Source organism: Watersipora subatra, chromosome 1, assembly GCF_963576615.1.
Source record: "Watersipora subatra chromosome 1, tzWatSuba1.1, whole genome shotgun sequence".
Classification (NCBI taxonomy): domain Eukaryota; kingdom Metazoa; phylum Bryozoa; class Gymnolaemata; order Cheilostomatida; family Watersiporidae; genus Watersipora; species Watersipora subatra.
Window position 1 is genome coordinate 16,741,333 of NC_088708.1, and position 22,266 is coordinate 16,763,598.

Consider the following 22,266-nt stretch of genomic DNA (forward strand, 5'->3'; position numbering starts at 1 on the left):
ATTTATGAATAAGTTAATGTACCTTATATATTACCTGCTTCTTTAATATACACTTTTTAATGTAAAATTTTGTAAAAATAGTTGAAAAAGGAGTTTTTTAATTTTCAAAATGGTTGATAATTATTCACATTAGTTGGAATAGGAAAATTGTTTTAAAATTTGAACAAATCGTTTTTTGAACAACCATTTGCAATAGATTGTGATCAAAAACCGAGGTTGAACCTCAAGTGTTCATATTAATGCGAACAACTGTTTCAACTATGTAGCCACCCCTTTTAATAATCAAATAACAGAGCACTATGCTAGGTTCAAATCAGTCACAAGGTCACTGTAACAGCGGCATTGTACTCCCAATATTAATTCTAAGCTTTTGGGTTTGAAATACTTTTTCAAATATCATATGGATAGATATGCTCCGTCGTATTTAGCCTGTCTTGACAAGCTGTTGTTTTTGCGTAGTTGTCCCCCCGTCGAGCTGCGAGCAACAACAGCTTGTCACAAGATGTACTGCACCTGATGCATCAGCTGCACTTATAAGGAGTTGTTCTCTTTCGTCTACGCGGCTCGGCTGCGATGTTATTCCGGTCGCTCCATTGGTAATCATAACGGATTTCACGCAAAAATTTATGTAGAAAAATTAAGATAAGAACGTTTAACTGGCGACCCTTCTCTGCAGTAAATTTTATTAGAATTTGAGAACTTAGGCAACAACAGCGACTAAACATGTCGTTATTTGTGCGCTCAGTCAGTTTTATTTCTATTTTTGTATCAGTCAGTTTTATTTGTTCTTATGGATTTTATTTTGAGTTTATTTTATTCTTAAGTTCTACTAAAGTTTATCACAGAAACTGGTCTATGGTTAAACGTTGTAATCTTGTTTTTTTCTACATAAATTTTTGCGTAAAATCCGTTATGATTACCAATGGAGCGACCGACATAACATCGCGGCCGAGTTGCGTAGACGGAAGAGAACAACTCCCTATATGTGCAGCTGACGCATCAGGTGCAGTACGTCTTGTGACAAGCTGTTGTTGCTCGCCGCTCGACGGGGGGACAACTACGCAAAAACAACAGCTTGTCAAGACAGGCTACGTCGTATTGAGGCTACGGATAAGTGTTGTCTGATTGTTGATAGATTTACGAGTCGCTCCTAATAATTTGTGTACAAAGCAACTTAACAATATATGAAAGCGCATTTAGCAATACCCTGGGACGTATCAAACATGCATAAGGGTGTATCTAAGGTTATGTTGGAATGTATTGAACATACCCCAGAATATATCTAAAAGTACATTGGAATTTATCCAGCATATGTAAGAGTGCATCTAAAAGTACACTGAAATGTATTAAACATACACAATGGTGGGTCTCAAAATACACCAATGTATCGAACGTACATACATGTAGGAGTGCATGTAAAGGTGCGTTGGAATGTATTAAATATGCACCAGAATACATGTGAAAGATTATTTTAATTTAATAAGCGTACACAAGAGTGTATTTAAAAGTACATTGTAAGATATTACTCACGTAATAGTATATCTAAAAGTACATTGCAATATATTAAAAATACACAAGACCGTATTTAAAACTACATTGCAATTTATCAAGTATGCGCAAGAATGTATCTAAAAGTAAATTGAAATTTATCAATACACAAGGGTGTAAAGGTATATCGGAAGGTATTACTCTCACAAGAGTGTAACTAAAAGTATGTCGGAATATATTTAACATACATAAGAGTGTATCAAAGAGTACATTAGGATATTTATTAAACATACACAAGCTTGTATCTCAAAGTTTGTCGGACAAAGTATTTCTAAGGATATAGCCTACTTGGTAATCTGGGATTAGAGTGTAAAATGTAATGATGCAGGTCTATCTTCATGTATACACATAATTGTTGCGCAGTATTATTACATGGTTATTACAGCATTATACATTTGCCATTTATTTGAAGAGCGTGCTCAACGATATTTTGTACCTAATAATGTCTGTGGTGTGATGTTGTAGCACACACAGCTACAATGTATGTGCTAAGGGTCAGTCTGCTTTTTGTGATCCTCCGTGAAGTAGAATTGTAGAACATCCTTGACAACAATGATCCGGTCATATGATTAACTTAGCTTTGACCTAGTTGACATGAAACCTAGCTCATGGGCCGCAGTGGCCCCAAAGGATGTCAACTAAAAATGACAAGTGTACTTGCCACATATTAGAATGAGGGGCATTGAATCAGATTTACCACCTTTAGAAGAGTGCAGGACGACTCATCAGATACTTTTTAAAGCTTTAGTTTTCCTATTGAAGCGACACTTGCAATTCTTAGGCTTGGCATTTTTCTGACACAGTTGCATAGCATGTAGGACATCGGACTAACAGTCAGTCATACAATAGGAGGAGTGTGCTTACGATTACACTCGCAGTCGGTCATACAACAGGAGGGGTGTGCTTACGATTACACTTGCAGTTGGTCATACAACAGAAGTGGTGTGCTTATGATTAGACTTGCAGTTGGTCATACAATAGAAGTGGTGTGTTTACGATTAGACCCACAGTTGGTCATACAACAGGAGTGGTGTGCTTACGATTAGACTTGCAGTTGGTCATACAACAGGAGGGGTGTGCTTATGATTAGACTTACAGTTGGTCATACAATAGGAGTGGTGTGCTTACGATTAGACTTACAGTTGGTCATACAATAGGAGTGGTGTGCTTACGATTAGACTTGCAGTTGGTCATACAATAGAAGTGGTGTGTTTACGATTAGACTTACAGTTGGTCATACAATAGGAGTGGTGTGCTTACGATTAGACTTACAGTTGGTCATGCAACAGGAGTGGTGTGCTTATGATTAGACTTGCAGTTGGTCATACAATAGGAGTGGTGTGCTTACGATTAGTAGATCAGCTTGTAGATCAATGCTCAATGTGCTGTTCGACAGGGCTATGTGTTACATTATTCTTGGTACATGTATTTGGTTATTTTAATAACACATTCGTAGCGCGTGTTGAATGTGTTCTACAGTCTATGAACGGTTTTGCTTTTGTTGCCGTATGATCTCTGTCGCTGTTTCATTTTGTGATTAAGGCAATGTGGACTAATGTTATTGTGCCTTTTTGGTTATTTCCTACTAATACACTGGCAGTCTTATGTGTCGTGAGAGATCATCATGTGTAATAGCTGTATGCACAAATATTCTTCATCATGGTGGTTGAGTGGTGCAGATGGTAGTGCACTTGGCTGGGAAACCAATTACCTGGGTTTCATTCCCGTGTGGTACACTTCTTTTTCCTAATTCTCTCAGCGTATCTTCAACCAGATGGGCAGACACGGCTCTTATTATAGTAAAGTTTGTCTGACGATTGCTGTGCGCTGTTTACTTCAATTTTTACAGTTCTCATTTGCAACCTGTACCTTCTTCGATTTTTTTTATTGACCATCTATGTTCCTAATTGCCTTCTCAAATCTTTTTACCTTACATTGCCTGCAAATATATTTATTGGAATTTGTGCTATTTGAAAATATAGATGCTTAAAATCATGTTTTAAGCATACTTTGATGAGCCTTATGGTTATATGTACTCAAATCTTATAGAGGTTTCTGCAGTTGATTCTCTCTGGTCCTTGTTGTCTCGCCTCTCATCATTTCCTGTCTCAGTATTTTTGCTCAGCCATTTGTATTAATTTAAATTGTTGGAACATACTCTAAATAATCTGGTAACTTGGCATGAGTATGAACTCTTCGCGCTGTAGCGCCGCAGTGAGTGTATGAAATTGACTTTGCGGCTATGCCATAGTGTTAATAGCTTAGCATTTTACTTTTCAGGTGTTCTTTTTGGAATCTCCATACCATACTCCTGGCTTGACACACCTGGACGGTAAGGTCAACTGGACTGCGACCTACCGAAGGGATTCCACTATTGTCGCTCCTTATGAGCGTTTTACTCTCTTCAACTCCTCTGTGGAGGAACTACCTTTAGCTAAAAACTATGCAATCGGAAAAACTAAAATGGTTGCTTGGTTTGTATCTAACTGCGGCGCTAGGAATAATCGTCTTGGATATGCCAAGGAACTCGGCAAGCACATTCAGGTATGCAATGGCCAACAAATCTTAACTGCACTGACATCGATCGTTATATACAAACATCACTCTCTATGAATTCCAGATAAAACAGGTTCATCTTAATAATTCATTTCGTCCCCAGCTTCTGCTGCATTTTGACTCTGTGATCTTTTAATTTTATCAATGATTTGATTGGTTAAAATCAACATCTTACATTTGCATTGACAGGTAGACATCTATGGAGCTTGCGGATCTATGAATTGTCCAAGAGCTTCTTCCCACTGCTTTGATCTCCTCTCAACTACCTATAAGTTTTACCTAGCCTTTGAAAACTCAAACTGTCGAGATTACATCACTGAAAAGTTCTTTGTTAATGGTCTCAAGTGAGTGCTCATCAGCTAACATCTAACTAGCTAACAATTATTCTATATTGTCTTGTATTAGATAATCAGTGGCATAATGTCTTCCTACATTCTTCCGCGCTGAGAGTTTGTTCAATGTGAATTTAATGTTCTGGAGTTATCTTCTCAGAGGTAAATTATCTTGCAGTCTATGCGCTTGTTGTTTTGTAATATCGTCCTGCGCAGTTTGATCTATTTGTAGAAATGATGTTATTCCTATAGTAATGGGAGCCCATCCAGATGACTATAAACACGCTGCACCTAAAAATTCATACATTCATGTGGATGATTTCGAGTCACCTCAAAAACTCGCCGAGTATTTGAGAGAGTTGGACAAGGATGATGATAAATACAATGAATATTTTCGTTGGAAGGTAATAAATCGTAGTTCATTTTGGATTGTGTTTAGTAAATTTTCGATATGGTTTTTGCGCAACAGGACATGGTTGAAGATATTCTTGAAAGCTTTTTATCATAGAGCAAATGTCTGGGAACTACATAACAATAGAAAATGAGAACATGAAAGCAATTGAGCAATAAAGGCGCAAGTGCCACAGTCATTGTCATAAAACCAATAATTTTCTTGCAGTACAACAAGCAAACAGACTTAGCAGTGATCTATCCATAGACCTATTAACTATACAGTATAGTTAATAGGTCTATGGATTTATCTTACGCCTTATTATCAGCCAATGTTATTATGTAATCCTTCCTGTTCATCATAGTTGTTGTTGTAGGGCACTGGTGACAATCTTAACACATACTTCTGGTGCAGAGTGTGCGCCATGGCTCATGCCAAGGACGTTATTCCGCCACCGAAAGCCTATGATAAATTAGATAGTTGGTGGAGAGGTCAAGGTGTCTGTAAAAATTTGGGCTCAGGATTATGGCCAAGGTGGTAATTAGGCCAAGGTAATTACCACAATGCAATTCCTGATTTGCAGGTCGACTAGTCGCAGTTCATTCTACATTTTCACACAACGCCATGAGTAATCATGTTCACACAACGTCTCTGCTATTATTTCGGTGCACATTTAAGTTGTTAAATCTATCACTGTTTTTTCCTTATTTTTATTGGTTTTGCATTTTTAAAATAGTTTCGCCTGTGCATTTTCCAGGGTCTAGAAGTGATAAAAAGCTCTGCTGCCATACTAATCCACTAATGTGCCTGTTACAACTCAGCATGTATATGTAGCAGCATGTATATGTAGCATTTATCTATGACAACTGGCCTGGCTCTGATTATATACCTATTTATTTTCAGATTTGATGGAAACAATAAACTGTCAAAAGTTGTGAAATTAATATCTGTGGCACACATGTCTTACGTAAACATCTAGGTGCAACGGTATACATGTGCTTACTTTCATATAGTTGCAATGGGAAATCATTCTAGATAAAAAGATTTTTACATTGCATTCTTGGCACAATGTGTCAGCTTTATCCATAGAACAAAGCAATATGTTATAAAAAATATAACAATTTATAAGAATATTTTAGAAAACTGATTTTGCCTACAAGATAGTCAAATCCAAGCTAACACCTCTTTGCCAAAGGTTATCATTTCTTGGTCTGTCCATCAAGGGTGCTGAGCAGTGCGCGTATTCGCACATTTAGTCTGTTCTCAAAGTCATATTCTTTGAAGCCATCTTTGGCTTTGAGCAACATTTTCTTCCCTTCTTCTGTTTTTTCACCATTTTGAACTCGGTAGTTGCCTCTCTCATATAGGGCATGAGCGGCGATGTGGTAATCATATTTTAGTCCTGAAACAATACATTTTGCAGAGTGTCTTTTCTCTCCTACAGTTTTTGTACACAATTCAATGCGTGTAGAAACTGTTAACTGCTAATAGGAATGCAGCACTGACAATCCCCTTTTAGCTATCATACATTGTATTACCTTCATGCCTGGCCAGTGCCTCTTTGAAGCATTGATCAGAAAATTCTAGGTCTCCGTGTTGTCTGTAGATAGCCCCTTCAATTAAACTACGTACGTGGAAAAACTTTTTTTCTTCAACCTAAAATAATATGATAGACTAAGGTTGGCATAAGTTATAACCTGACATGCCAATCATGTAGCGAAGCATGTAGAAATGGCATGTAGAAATGACATGTAGTTTATAAAAGCTAGCAGGTAAAAATTACTATGATTTTTACAAAACAGAATAAATTACTCCAAAAAATATAAATTTGTCTGTATTGCAAATTTTTGTGTAAAATGCGTTGCTTGAGACATGAATGATTCCAGAAAATCAAATTAGTCGTGTAAATCTTAAAACACGAGTGGAATTCACAAGACATTCCTTAAACCTACTCCAACATGGCTCATAAGTGACAGAGCTCTAAATGCTTCCACCCGAGTGTACCTGACCAGATCAAATATTCTGGGTATACAACGATGCGTTTGCAACTGCTAGCAACTGCTAAAAAATATTCCCCTATCCATCAGCATAAACTTGAGCTATATAGGTGACAAAGTCACATGTTGTTGAAAATATCCATACTCTAGAGCTGTGATGGTTAGCACATAGAGAAGAAGCACAGCGCTGCAGTCACAATAAACTTGGTTGACACTGATCTAATGATATAAGGTCATGGAATGAGATGTTGAAAGATATGGTCTTAAAATAGTAAAATCAAAGAAACTGACAATGCACTTTGGCTGGTACATGTCTGAAACAGACAAACTACAAAATGTCTGATGACTTTCTTACCCAATCCTGGTTATAACCACAATAAGGTAAGGATGTTCCTAATAAGTTATATCTAATAAGATGGAAGTACCCGTGAATCAGAGAACCGTTAGTAGTGCAAACCAGCAGTTATTTGTTAACCAATCTTCCAGTTTTAGCTAGCAACAGACCCCAAATAAGGAATGAACTGTTACATACACCAAATACATGTTTACTTATGGGTGTAGAAATTAAACATTCATGTCTCATCAATCAGCATAAACAATTTGACCAGACAATATACCTAGTTTAGAATGTTGGCTGTATCTAATTACATTTATTTGTTCAGCAGCCTTAGAATACAAATAATAGCTCCAGTTCTACAAAAACTTTCTCTCGTCTACCTGTCTCTAGTTGTGTCTGAGAACATAACACTGATTGTGAGTAACTGCTTACAGCTCCACAGATAGCGAGCATCTTGTCCGTTTCCTTCCTACTGCACTGAGATAGGTTGTTCCACATGTATATCAGCTCAAGTATGAGCAGCTCACACAGGGTGTCCGTCAGCTTTATTTTCTTGAATTGCTGTAGATATAAGTCAGAATAAAAATTTCAGAAAACAAGATTTTTCTTGCAAACTCATGTCATGTAATTCGAATTAAGTGACACATGGGTAGCAACAAGAGCAAAAATAATTTTAGAATCCTTCATTAGTTAGAATTTTCAAATAAAATACTGCAAAGTTTGAATACATGTGGTGTAGCCGTTGTATAATACGTGGTGAATACATGTGGTGTAGCCGTTGTAGAATACGTAGTGAATAAATGTGGTTTAGCCGTTGTACAATACGTGGTGAATACATGTGGTGTAGCCGTTGTACAATACGGGCAATGGTGAGAGATTACACTGACTTAGCCTACCTGGGCCCTGCGGCTTACAAAGGCTTCAATTTGATTGGTTTTCCTTTTAACGAGACCTGGAACAGTCTTCATAAGGTTACTGGCTATATCAACTGCTCCTTTGCTTCCCTGGCACAGAGCAACCATGTATGTGTAGAAGCACTTAGACCACTTGGAACTTTCCTATCAACAGACAATAGTAACAGCCTGAGAATTGCTTATTCAACTTGCAACAGTTTTGGCTAAACGATAAAATAAAGCATCCATTTTGATATTAAAACAAACTAAAGGAAAAATGGAAGGATAGGCCGAGAGACGGAATAAGAGACATTGGTAGATCTGCATGTAAAAGTTATAGAGCTTCAATGTCTTCGCAGTTTGGCTAAACCAGTGCAAGGACCTATGACAAGGACCTATGATAGGTCAATTTCGGGGGTAGCATAAATCATAAGTGCCAGCAATATATGAACATCACCTAAAATGCTTTTTTTGAGTTAGTTGAAGAAAACTAGCTTCAAAATAGAGTGTACATACCAAGAGTGTGGAGAATATCTCCATGGAAGTGTCATAATTGAGTTTCATCAAGTTGCACCAACCTATTTCAAACATAGCCCCATTTCTTAGCTCAATGAGGCCCTCACAGAGCTCCTGCAATTTGATGGCTATGTAAATTTCTTTGATACAAATCAGTTCTTCAGCATCACGCACAAGTCTAGGAAAGTAGCCCGCATCCTCCAAACACTAACTAGTGACTAAGGACTAACAGTGACACTAAGGTCACTGTGTGACATGAAAGTTTGTCACTGGATTTAAACCTTGACATTTTCATCATTGTTTGACAAGAATCTAGAGCAGTCCAGTCTGGTTTATCAACAGTCAGCTATTTATAAGGCGTAAGAAAAGCAAGTGACAAGTAAAATCATTCCTGTTACAAAGATTATATATACACGCATAATACCTTAGCTTTTTCATATTCTGCTAGGGCACCATCTAGATCCTTTTGCAGTCGACAGACACGACCTTTGAAAAAAAGAAACATGGCCGACTCTGGATACTCGGACTGGTACTGTTCAATAAGATCAGTCACTTCCTTGAGCTCTTCATCCTGAAATGTTTCTGTGTAGAATGGCTTGAGGAGAACCTTGTACCAGAGCATAGTAAGCACAGCCAGGGGTGCCCTCATATCCTTGGAATGCATTGAAAACTCTACAAAGTTGAGACAAGAATAAAACAGAATCTAAGCAATATCTAATTTAATATAAGCTGTCAGAAACAGCAAAAAACTGCTGTTAGACAGCAAAAACTAAGCACAAGGTGGGAATGTCCTCCAAAATTATACTCAAATTTTCTACAGACATTGCTAACTCTGCACATGAAGAATGCGCGTAGCCACTCGAATTCCATCGGACAAAGGTTTTAAGATAAAATGAAAAACAGTACATTTTTTTATATGAACGGGTTTGTAAGAAATTAAATGATGGACTGTGGATCACGGATAGGAAACCATGAATGATCAAAATGCTTGCAGTCATTCATTCTTGAAATCTACAGCGTTCATTCTTGAAAGCCTTTTCATATCCGTCGTTGTTACGTGTTCGGGCAAGCTTTCACAATGAAAGCTTGCTTGAACACATTACAAAGACAGATATGAAAAGGCTGGTCATATAAAGTCTAGAAATTGTAAGGAATTTTCGACTGCAGGAGATAATTGTCTCTTACCGAGAGCTTTTAGCCCATTCTCTTTATCTGAATGAAAACCTATCAACTCTATCAGCTTGAGCACCTTATCAGGCAGCATAGAAAGTGCTAGTTGGAAGGCTCCGTAACCAAAACTGACTGCGCCAAGCAGCCTGCTCAGAGTCTCTTTTGTCATCAGCTCCGCTGTGCCCTCAGCTGAGCCGACAGCCGCAGGGACTTCTGCTACCTTTCCTATTTTTGGCTCGCCATTTGCTCCTAAAAACATCATGGGATTCAAGCAGGAAGACACTAGGTAAAGGATTATAAAATTTATTCACATGTAAGTCTAGTTTGAGGCAAACTTGGCGTTCATTGTCATTAACACGTGTCCACTCTCTCCTCCTCTTGTTCCAGTAGCCCTAATGAAGTCTAACAAGTTTAACCATCACTCAAAGACTGTCTGCCACTAACAACTCTAACACTGGCTGAGGGTGAATAGATTGTCAAGTAGCCATATTATTATACACTGTAAATGTGAATGAGCTGTGAGAGGTGAACCATATAAATACAACTGTATACAGAAATAATGCAGCAATGAGCTTTTATAAATGTCTTATTGCAATTAAAGCAAGAACAAAATTACAAGTATGATTACCCAAACCATTGCAAAAACGTTACTTATATGCTTATACCAGATCACAAATAGCAGTGAGCTATATTTTATTAGCTATGTTTACTGCTATTCTAGTTATAGCTATAAAAACCTAGAAATCAAAAGATCTGCTTCATGCTGGATTTGGTCTCAAAACCTCCCATTCACCAAGCGATAACCTAACCGAGAGATGCAATGCTACGCGAGAGATGCAATGCTACGCGAGAGATGCAATGCTACGCGAGAGATGCAATGGATACGAGTTAGGTGATATGAGTTGTTATGCCGGCTAAAATACGCATAGCACTCTGCATTACGAAACATCACTAAAGCTTGCTCTCACAGCTCTTATTAGTAAGTTTAGCACTACAGATACTAGCTTACTCAAATTAGCCAATGGCAACTACAATGCCTGCCACTGTTTATAAGCTGTTTTTAAATATCCGTGCAACACCGGGCATTCGGCTAGTATCTGTATATACAAGCAACTTATTGGTTCAAAGTCAACAATAAAGTCCCACTATGTCAAGTATCCAATTCTGACCATTGAATTTTTTGTTAATATTTTCAAGAATAATACATGTATTTAATAAATTTAACAGTATGTGTACTCAAACTACGGACAACCACTGTTGGTTGATTACTCATAAACTTTTGTAATTGCTGGTGTTCCAACATAATCCAAGGAGCAACCTCTAAGCTTATCTCTAACTTGCCGCGTAGCAAATCAAATCTACTGATGTTGAATATACAATATAACATTGATGTCTAAACTAGGTTATGTTACTCGAATGCCATTTATGTGACTGCGAATACTGAGGCCCACTATAACAGAGACTACAAATACCATACCAAGAGCTTTATAATTGTGGTTATCTGAGGCTTTAGACTCTCCATGCCAATGAACCAATTTGCCACCTTCCCTAGTTTACCCTATGGCAAAGGAGTCAACAATGGTACATATTATGACTGTGACTAGGAAACACAAAAATGTCTGTGGCTTGTTCACGCTACATTGCACTGAGTCTGCAGCAAAAGAAATGCGTGTAACTGTATGCCGATCAGATAGAAGAATTTCAAAAATAGCAAAACACTCAGTGTATGGTCAAAAAATAGGAACGAGGCAACTAGTAGCCCACCCTAATTTTGCAGAGCATTGCTATGCACAATGATGATCTGAAAGAAGAACATCTCTCATACAGTGGTGTGCATTAAGTTTTGCCTGCCTGGTTGATTCTACTATTCACGTTAGTTAACATATCAAGCCTTTATACCCTCACACAATTGCCTCATAAGCTTCAAACCTACATAAATGGTATATTAATTTTGAAAAAAAAAACTGGAGAACTTCACAGGCACATTTTTGCATTCTCGCATCAGTTTCATGAAAATAAAATAGTTAAACATTTCATCGATAGTCATATGTAGAGATTCAGCAATCTCGATTTATTGAACTGATAACGTATTTGAACATGAATTTTGAATGATTCGGTGGCCCTATTACAATTTCCGATGGCCCTGATAAGGGCCATCGGAGGTGGGGTAATAGGGTGTAGAAGGTGTCGGTCAATATTTGATGAGCTATTCTTTGTTCTTGATCATCATATGGCAATGATTTGGCATGCTGGAAACAAGTTTGTAGAGCTCCTCAGAAGTGATGACATGATTCCAATTCTTGATTATCTTCTCAATCAGCATAATCTTAGTCTTTGGCTTGTCCTTATCAGACTTGCAAGTCTCCGCTACAAGTTTTCAATAGTATTCAGGACCAGAGACTGTGCAAATCAATCAAGAGATTTGATGTTAGACATCCTCATCCAGTCCTTCGCATTGTTCGGCAGTTAGCGCTTGGCATCATCGTCTGATCCAGAGTGTTGATGTACTTCTCGTCGTTCATCATTTTCTAACAGAGTGGAAAGCGTCTGACTCTTAAAGCAACATTCATCCGCATATCACCAGACTCATTTGATGCTTGATGATCAACAGTGTGCGCTCTCGCTTGAATTTCTCTCCAGATCCCCTCTTCACATCGCTGTCGCCAGCATGGTTCTGCAGTGAATGCTGATTCATCGGTGAAGAGTTCACAGCGCCACTGAGCTTTTGTCTAAAACATTTCGTCCTTGGCCCATGTCAGCGACACTCTTATCTGTCTCACAGTCAGCAGTGTTTTTTTATGCCTTCCTGGTGCGCAACCCAGCATTGATCAATCTCCTCCTAACAATTGGTGAAATGAGAGACACACATATGTCATTCCCCATCCTTTTGATAAGCTCCATGCTGTTCAGTTAACACCAGATAGTGGTCCTCATATAGAGGGGTTTTCCATGGTCTCTTTTTGAGTACACAGGTGTGATGGACTGCGATCTCCTACTTAATCAAAACATTCCTGACAGAGTTTGGAGCAATCCTCAGCATTTCAGTAATGAATTAAAAAAATACGCTGTACTCTGAGCTCATTTGGATGGATGATCATTCGATGAACTTCTTCTAATAAAGCCTTAGACATGTTGGCACACTCAAATCAAAGTGAATGATTTTGCTGATGCAATAATAAAAACCCACCTGTCAGGTTTAGAAAAACTTGTTGTTTCCAATGACCAACTTATAATTTGCCTACTGATGGTTTATGTGCCATTTTGAGGAGGTTAAAGATCACCTTTCTTACATCCAGATAATCTCTTTCACTTGCTTCATTATGGATGGGACTATGATGATGGTCAAATAATCTTATCCAACTAAATTTTACAATAAATAATTTGAAAGTTTACTTAATATAAATATTATTTCCATTTCAAGTTTTTAATTCCACTGAAATGTCCATACAGCCCCAATTTGCAATGTCTCAGACGTGCACAAGTTACAGACGTGCTACATATTGCAGAGGCATAAAACTACGATTTCTGACTGCTTAATGAAATTTCCAGCAATTTATAGTGCCATTTACATGTAAATAAATAATGATAAACTATGTACTGCTGTTCTTAGGTGAGTTGCCTACGGGTGACATAGTTAGCCAAACTACATTAGATTCAAGCTAAAGGCACATTAGACAGAGAGACTGACACAAATGATCATGGAGATTTTAGCACATACTTAGTTACGGTGTATTAAGCAGGTGGTCAAAGTATACATGCAAGGGTGATTGTATACATGCTGAGTACCATTAAGAAGTGGCAACATGGTAACTGAACCAGAGCTTCCAACATCAGAAGCTTCACTTGAGAGAAGCAAAGTGAATTAACCCAAAGTGTGACAGCTCGTAACAGAATGGCTCCGCTCATGCTTATGTTTGATTGGACAACTTAATAGTAGCGAGCGCAATATTCACTTTAAAGTTTCACAATCAATCAATTCAGTATAAATTTAATATGCAAAAAATCGAAATTTGGCGATCATAATTACTGAAGCGATGTTCATTTTTCAAGTTAAGTTTTGACCCAAGTGGGCACCGTTCAAAACGGTTTGCATCATGCGAGAGATACAGGCTTTCTGACCCAAACAAAAATGCTTGTTTTTTGTTTATTGTAATGAGTATTTTGTGCAATTTAGACAATTTGAGTTCAAGAAGACACTTGGAGTTGAGAATTGCCTGCATTTCATCCCAGTCACAGTGTTTATTCAAATAAAGCCAACCCTCAACTTATGATCACCTTGCCCTATGATTTTGTCCATGTAGGACATAGAATTGGAGCAACTATTTGTCACGACATACGAAGTAATTCCACAAATAAATGTCCCAACTTTTTAAAGCGTTACAGGTTTCAAAGTAAAATTAAACAGCTACTAAAAAATAAAATATATTAACATAGAGATAATTTAAAAAATATATAGTATAAGTTAGACTAAGTTATGTTGATTATTTTGATTATTCGCTCTCCCGTTGAAGCCTACACTTTTGTTCTAGTGTCTCTAAGGTAGGATGACAATAAGAAACTCAGTATATAGATTAATATTTTATTAAATTTTTTATGCATTATTAAGGTTTTTAAATTTAATTTTTCACATATTGTTACATAATGCAATCATTAATGCTACATGCAATTATTCCAAATATTTATCAATGCTTTTATTTCTTAAATAAATTATACAAAATACTATGTATTTTTAAAAGAGTTTTTGCTTCAACATATGGTAAGTTTGATATATGAATGAAACAGCGGAACAGATTAACTTGGTATGTTGTGGTTTGACTAGGCATTTATAAATAGGTAATAGCTCGCTCACCTTCCTCTTTGTCAACTTGATCCACAATGCTTGTAGAGTCAGCACGCACTTTGACCTTTCCATTTTTTCTGCTGTCGTCATAATGCTCTGATATGTCTTTATGTACCTTTTCATATATTTTCCATGACTTTCGTAATAACCAACCACCTGCATTGAACAAAAGTAAATACGCATACTGGGCCACAGTGTCTCAAATGAACACATTATTCTTCCATTCTCAGCAAAGCATCTCTTCAACAGCCACCATTGCCTAGTATCAGCTGATGAACAATAGCTATGATTTATCTTGTCCATGCAAACGCAATATCACTGTATATCAGCTATACCAGCAGCAATGAATGAGAAAGCTAGATGACATGAGAATGCCAGGTTAGAATGTTGTAGTCAGATAAGGACCTTGTGTGCAAAAGTTCACAGATAGAGCTAGTAACTAAAGAGAGGTAATGAAACTCAGAAAAGCTACAGAAATTTACATCTGAAGGTATGTTGACTTGGTAGAGAACAATCTGCAAGTTTTAGCGAACACGACTTGCAGCGAAACCATTTTAATAATCACAGCAGGGAACCAGCTTTAAACAGTTAAGTAGAGCAGACTGATAAATAGTACCCAAAACTACCTTTAAGAGAGCGAAGTTGCACTGAGAGCACCTAGTTTTACCTTAAACATGTCAGTAGGATGTACTGAGAGCACCTAGTACTACCTTAAACATGTCAGTAGGATGTGCTGAGAGACCCTAGTACTACCTTAAACAGATGAGGAGGATGGAAATTCCTTGACCAACAACGACACAGCGCTTGAGGAATGTATGACAACCATGCTGTACTTGTAAGGGTCAAGTTTGTTCATGTTAGGAACAAAACATTCACAAATTCAATCATAATGCTGAAACAACGATGAAGAATTGCATAATATACCTGCTGGCAACAATAACAACTCTAAATTAATTTTTTTTTATTATCAAAGTTTTTTATTTATACAAAAATAAGTAGACCGTTAGACAATCTGCTCAGGACATACCGATAATAGAAATCGTATAGATAGGCTGATTCTTTTAGCTATTTCGGACTCTAAATTATGAAACAGAACTTTCGCGCAGTTACTTATGCTACGATAAACCCACAACTCTACACGCATGGGGAAATTCACCTTTCATATAACTAGGGATGTCCTGGTTCATGAATGTCATGACTGCTTGAAAAAGGAGAGAGTCAGCGATTATGATCTGACACATCCACCTATCCTCCTGTCCAGCAGTGTCAGACTGAGTGCCCTTTGACTTTTTCTTCTGTTTCTAAAAGAGTAATGTTACAAGATTTCGTTGACCAGTTGTGAATCGCCGAGCTTCACTCCCAATTTGTGAAACTGAGAAAAGTGACAAACCCTGACAATGTATGTCAGTCGCTCTCAAAAGTGCCACATTTAAGTTTTCTACCTGAATAATTATAAACCTGACTAACTGGCAATTAGGCAGATCATGCAAGGCAAGCTGCTCATTAACCCGTTACCTTATTGCACCATCGGCTCTTGGAATGAAAAACTAGACAGGCATAATGACAAAAGTGGTGAGAAAAATAACACATAAATTTTTAAATTCCCATATTTCAATTTTCCTGATAACAACAATATTTATTACACTGACAAACAAGATAAGCATACTTTCATCTGATGCAAACTTTCTCGGCATTTCTTTTCTACATCCTCCATACCAACTTTTGCTGCGGCAATCTTTTCCTCTTCAAGAGCCATTATCGCTGCAATGTTTTAATCTAATAAGTCATATAAGCAAATGTTAAATTGTAATATGTGGCGCTGGCCCTAATAGTGTACCAATCTAAAACACAAAATTCTGGCAAAAGAATCTAACCTAGTACACTGAAAGCTAGCTGCCTATCATTACACTTGTGAATCTTAGCAGGAGTGAGTATTATAGCCGCGTAATTCAGTGTAAATAATAAATACCTTTCTTTTTTCGGGTATGAACAAGAAGTTTAACAGAGCCCTGATAAGAATAAAATAGGCCATACAAAAGAATAATCCCGCATTTGTTTATAATTAAAATAAATCAAACAATAACAACCTCGGAGATGAAATAACAGGCAATTTTAAAGCAATACATTTCTTTCCAATAACCTGAAAAGTTTTCATAATTGTTTTGAGTGACTCAGATCATTTTGACTAATTCTGTTTTTACAGAAATTCCAACTTTTGGTATGAATGTGCCTGTCAAACAGTTAGCCAAAAACTTGTGCAAAATATTAAACAAACATCATGTCTTTGTCTGCATCCCGGAGGACAGATAAAATGATAGTCATATTTTATACATCAACATTTTCATTACGTTGCATCAGAGAGGAGGATTGCATAAAATAAAAGAATACAAGCAAATTTGAGAACGAATTCCGACGCGATGGACATGATAGGTGGCCTTTGGAGTGAACCACCTATCTTATCAGAACAAACAATCAAAGTGCTGAATGAGATAAAACTAACTTAAACGAGATAGTATATCAAAGACAGCTAGATTTTTTAGAGAGTGGGGCAATACCTTGCAGTACATGAACGAATGCTCCACCAAAGTGCATGACCAGACTTTGGCTTCGATGTTTTTCAAAAAGCTCCCGGCTTTCATCCCAGTGGTTGTTCAGTAACAAGACAATTCCCTTGACCCCTAGATTATTGTCATTCTCTGTGTCCTCAATCTGCACATTGTCCAGACCAGCAGAAAGGTCAACTGCCTGCTCATCAGTGTCAGACATCTAGAAACGCTTATAATTAATCTGTAAAAGATGAGGAAATATTGCTAGAATTTATTACATTTAATCAAGATGTATGTAAAGAAAAGTTGATACTCTGTCACATACACAAGTATTTAGGTATGAATGGTATAATCCTACTAAACTTTTTTTTAACTGAAAAGTAAACGATTACCAACTGGTAAAATACTTTTTTTCAGCCCATTCAATAATTTCAGGTATTTTTTTGTGTGTTATAAAAATCACCATTTTGTTGATAAGTTCTAAATAAATGCTACTAAAAAGTTATACATGCATAATCCTTCTTTCATACAACTACAGTGAGTTATACAACTACAGTGAGCTATTATACAACTACAGTGAGCTATTATACAACTACAGTGAGCTATCATACAACTACAGTGAGCTATTATACAACTACAGTGAGCTATCATACAACTACAGTGAGCTATCATACAACTACAGTGAGCTATTATACAACTACAGTGAGCTATTATACAACTACAGTAAGCTATCATACAACTACAGTGAGCTATCATACAACTACAGTGAGTTATACAACTACAGTGAGCTAATATACAACTACAGTGAGCTATTATACAACAAGATGATGAGTGCAATTGTAATATTTTACTTGAAAATTCAAGTTTTCAAGAGTAAGAATTCTATTGCTAACACTATTGAGTATGTAAGCATGACACAACAAAAGTCATATATTAATATCCTGGGTGTCAACATAAAAATGTGAATAGAATAGTAGTATCATTATTGGCAGAATGTCAGTCAACCTTTGCCATTAGCAAGTAATTTTTGTTACTTTCTACAGAAATAATGAACCGATGAGTCAGATTGATTTGGTTCTTAGAGTCAAGCTCTGAGACATATCATCTGAACTAGCTGACCACTGACAGCGTTCTCTTTGTAAATATAGACACATTGATTTTTACAGTGGTGAGCATAATAGTGAGACAGCCTGGTAATGTCATAATAATATTTTTCATTTATGGCTTAAACTCCCTTTCCCTATAATCTCAGACCATACATATTATACAAATTTGAAAAGTAAATTTTCTAGACATTCTGTCTACCACCAAAGGTACACTCTAGTGATAAAATATGTTTAAATTCCTATCAGGTCAGTCTAGCCTTATGGCTTATGGTGTCATACTAAATACTAGCCTGGGTGCTAGAAATACTCTAAAGGAACTTAAAAACACCACCAATTAACTTTTATAAAGCTATGTTCTAAAATTATGTCAAATTAAGTTGTGCCTTCCACAAATTTACACATTATTGGTTTTGGATTTTTGTACCGCTTTATGCCGAAAATGCCATATTGTACCAAAATCAAATTAATAAAGCAAATATCAGTTAGTTTTAAATAATATTCTTATCCTGTACATTCTGAGCTTTTCATTGATGTGCATATTGTCATAATTCACATAATACCAACAGAATGATATATGAATTAACAAAAAATGTGTTTATTTCAAGTGGTCTCATAATTGCGATCACCACTGTAGCAGTAAAAACACTCTGTAACTGCTTCAGGATCAGTATAGCTCATTGACTCAAAGTGAACTAAGCTTAAAATACCAAACACGGTCATATTCAACCATACACAAACATGTTCCTCAAGTGTGCAGATATGTTGCAATGACAGACTTAAAAGCACTGTCATACTCCAGTGCACAACATAATTTCAGTATTAGTTTTCAAAGATATTCACAGACCATGAGCGAGTTAAATGAATGGTTAAACTCTTAGTACTTGGAAGTAGGTAGAGTCTAGTTCCATCCACTTTTCTACCAAGCAATCGACACCTTGTTATGAAATCTTCGCTTTCCAGTTATAGAAAATGGACCTCATTGCAATATTATAAACTTTAGTATGACTTGTATCATAAGCAGTAAGATGACAACTGGTTTGTGAATTCCCAACCTTAAACAGGATGCTTGACAAAAAGGTTTACAATCTGTACCCAACTCTAGTAAATCACACTGTTCAAGTATTTTGATAGTTTAATTTCACTATTCAGCACAAGCACATTATCATCAGATTACCACCTTTACAATTGCTCTAATTTTCCAGGTTTTAAATAGCAATAATTGCACTTCATTAACGCGTTGCATCATCAGTCCGTTAGGAATTATGCTTTCCGGATTATACAAGATGGGCAGAAATCATTGACGAGTCGATAGAGTCATCTTTACCACAAACTACATCATCTTGTCTGCTTAACAAATTACATCCAACAATGTCACCAGAGCGATTTTTACAACTACTTGCAAAACACATATTGCAGTAGGTGGGTGAATCTATTTTACGATGTAGAAAATTACACGATTATTTTCAGACTTTCCTCTATATACTTGTTCATTCCAACCATGAAGATGCATTTTCATCAATATTAAGTCATATTCCTTTTAAAAGCAACTATATACTACCTTATATTATGACCAAAGGCTTGGAAAATATTTTTTTCATACAAACCTTGCATTGTCAAATGTTGCCCTGGGCACAAACTAAGCAAGCTATGGCGCCTTACAGTGCCTCGCGTTGCGCGTTCACAACTCGAGTTATACAACTCGAGTTGCCGTGTTGTCCAACTCGAGTTGCCGAATTGTACAACTCGGCCTGGATTTATGATTAACTTGAGTTGTGTTATTCGCAAAACTAACACGGGTTTGTAAAAAAGCAAAGTGAGTAATTGGGGTGTCTCATTTACAGAACATTTACAGAAATTTAATAATAATAGTTTAAATATATATACACATTTAAATTATATATATATTGGCGATATTTGCGCATATTTATTTCTATAAATATAACGAGACAAAAACAATTGTAGAATGTAAAAAGCAAGCTAAAAACAATCTATGTGGGAGGTAGGCCACTTCTTTTTCAAATGAAAAAAGAGTTATCTCTCTAGAACCTGACAAAAAACTGAATGAACACCGAAAATGAACATAGAAATTATTTCAACGTCATTTAATGATGCACCAAAATAAATTCCATATATAGAAAATATAACTAGAGAAAATGAAATGATGAGATGTTCTCAAGCCGAGTTGCTGAACTCGAGTTGCTGTTAAAAGAACTCGGCCTGGATTTTTGATAAACTCGAGTTGTGTAACTCGAGTTGTACAACTCGAGTTATTTTTACAAACTCGAGTTGGTAAATATAACTCGAGTTGTACAACTCGAGTTGTACAACTCGAGTTGCAAACTCGGCGCAGTATAATTCGCTATTAGCTTTAGTTTTACAGTACATACATAGTTTAATTTCTATTAGCTAACGGGTGCCTATTGATATACCATTGTTAATATAACCAGATCTACGATTATGCTACCGTAATACCAATATATTGCACCTTACTTTTGAAAAGTCGCGTTGCGTGTTCACAACTCGAGTTGTGCAACTCGAGTTGTGCAACTCGAGTCGTACAACTTGGGTTGTGAACGCGCAACGCGAGGCACTGTAAGGCGCCATAGCAAGCTGTAACTCTTCCGTGCTCCATTTTTCCACCAACGATTTTAGTTACAAACTTTAAATCTTTATATACAAAATCTCTTTAGCCATTCACACATCGTATCCACAACAGAGAAATAGACCAAACAATATGACTCAAGGCTTAAATTTAATCTTTTGATTATTATTAACCTTATTAATCACATGTGCGTCCTAATAATATAATGCATCCACTTTATTGTGATTTTCATTGATTTAAGATCATGGACTGCACTTACAACAATATTGTAAAATAAATTAATCATGAGATGTTTTGTACAGCAAACGATGCATTCGTTTGAAAAAAATCATGGGTGGTGTCGGCCTTTACCAGGCCAGCTGATGGACACAAGAGTAATTGGGAGTAGAGGGACTCTAGACGTACAGTCACTTCCTCTACTACTATTCAATGGTACAACTACAAATCTGCCAAATTTATATGCTCAAAAATGGTTGACTAGCTTTTAATATTCATCTCATTTGTAACTAGAAAGTAGCCTACTTGGTAAACCCGTTAGCCCAATGAAAGAGACCCCGTTAATTGCCTTTAGTTTATCAACATCCTTCCAGTGAAAGGAGCTTCATACTCAAAAGGGAAAATCTAATATACAGCCGGTCTGATATTCGTTGTAAACTGCTGCTTCTGACAAACCACAATATGTATGCGATGAAGCTACCTACTGTGTGTCAAATGATATAATACAACATTCTATAAGTGAAACTAATGTGCCAAACAAAACAGTTTCATTAACTAACCAGAAACACAGATAGGTAAGCAGAAATCTAAAATCAGTTACTTATATACATTTGAGAAGCATATAAAACTAAGAGGCAAAAATTAAATAAAGTGTTAATAGCTATCACTTGGCTATAGTTATGATGGCTTTTAAAGACTTTTATTAGAGCTACGCATCGACTAGCTAGAATAGAACAAAGATAGATAATCCGAAAATAACCAAAACTGTACTACCAAAGAATGTCTAAAAACTGTCCCCTCATCTCTTAAACGACAACCTTACATTTGTTAAAACAAGCAGTGATTACTTCAGTCAATATCAAAACTTACTTTAACCAACAATATCGACTGTTTTCTAATTTATTTTGTAACTTCAATTACTCAAGTTACTTGCTTTGTATGAATAACACAACGTACATGTGATGATAGGTAGATAGTACGTAGATACCTATAGAAGTACTGGTTAATGAACTAAATATCGTAATTCGGATTATCTAATAGCAGCGTCACGGTCACGAGTAGTAGCTACGCAATAACAGCCCCAACATTGACACCGATCAGTTATTAACTCGGAGTTTAGGCAATGGGAAAATGTTTGCGTGCTCGACGTTAATGATCGACGTCTTTGAAACATTAAAGTATCTTCAAAGGTTCACAGTCTACATAGCGAGTCCTT

General features: G+C 36.6%; 2 protein-coding genes across 4 annotated transcripts in view; one reads left to right on the forward strand and one right to left on the reverse strand.

Annotated features, from left to right (window-relative positions):
• LOC137385484 (glycoprotein 3-alpha-L-fucosyltransferase A-like) overlaps window positions 1-5,771 on the forward strand; it is a 20,583-nt gene extending 14,812 nt beyond the window's left edge. For both annotated transcript variants that reach the window (XM_068071953.1, XM_068071952.1), the window contains exons 5-8: window positions 3,829-4,092; window positions 4,294-4,448; window positions 4,669-4,840; window positions 5,204-5,771. In XM_068071953.1, the coding sequence (XP_067928054.1) occupies window positions 3,829-4,092; window positions 4,294-4,448; window positions 4,669-4,840; window positions 5,204-5,368 (756 nt within the window). In that variant the 3' untranslated portion in view covers window positions 5,369-5,771. The remainder of the gene's footprint in view (window positions 1-3,828; window positions 4,093-4,293; window positions 4,449-4,668; window positions 4,841-5,203) is intronic.
• On the reverse strand, window positions 5,704-22,112 carry LOC137385482 (tetratricopeptide repeat protein 39C-like). Of its 2 annotated transcripts, none has more exons than XM_068071951.1 (12): window positions 22,039-22,112; window positions 17,136-17,367; window positions 16,247-16,341; window positions 15,737-15,881; window positions 14,590-14,736; window positions 9,756-9,989; window positions 8,995-9,242; window positions 8,571-8,684; window positions 8,058-8,219; window positions 7,594-7,722; window positions 6,366-6,483; window positions 5,704-6,229 (listed from the first exon to the last, which is right to left on the reverse strand). In XM_068071951.1, exons 2-12 carry the CDS (start codon window positions 17,344-17,346, stop codon window positions 6,027-6,029), a joined length of 1,806 nt encoding a protein of 601 aa, XP_067928052.1. In that variant the 5' UTR covers window positions 17,347-17,367; window positions 22,039-22,112; the 3' UTR covers window positions 5,704-6,026. The 2 variants fall into 2 exon arrangements, with proteins under 2 accessions (XP_067928052.1, XP_067928051.1); XM_068071950.1 differs by having other exon boundaries at window positions 22,008-22,095.
• Between the last annotated feature and the right edge of the window lie 154 nt (window positions 22,113-22,266).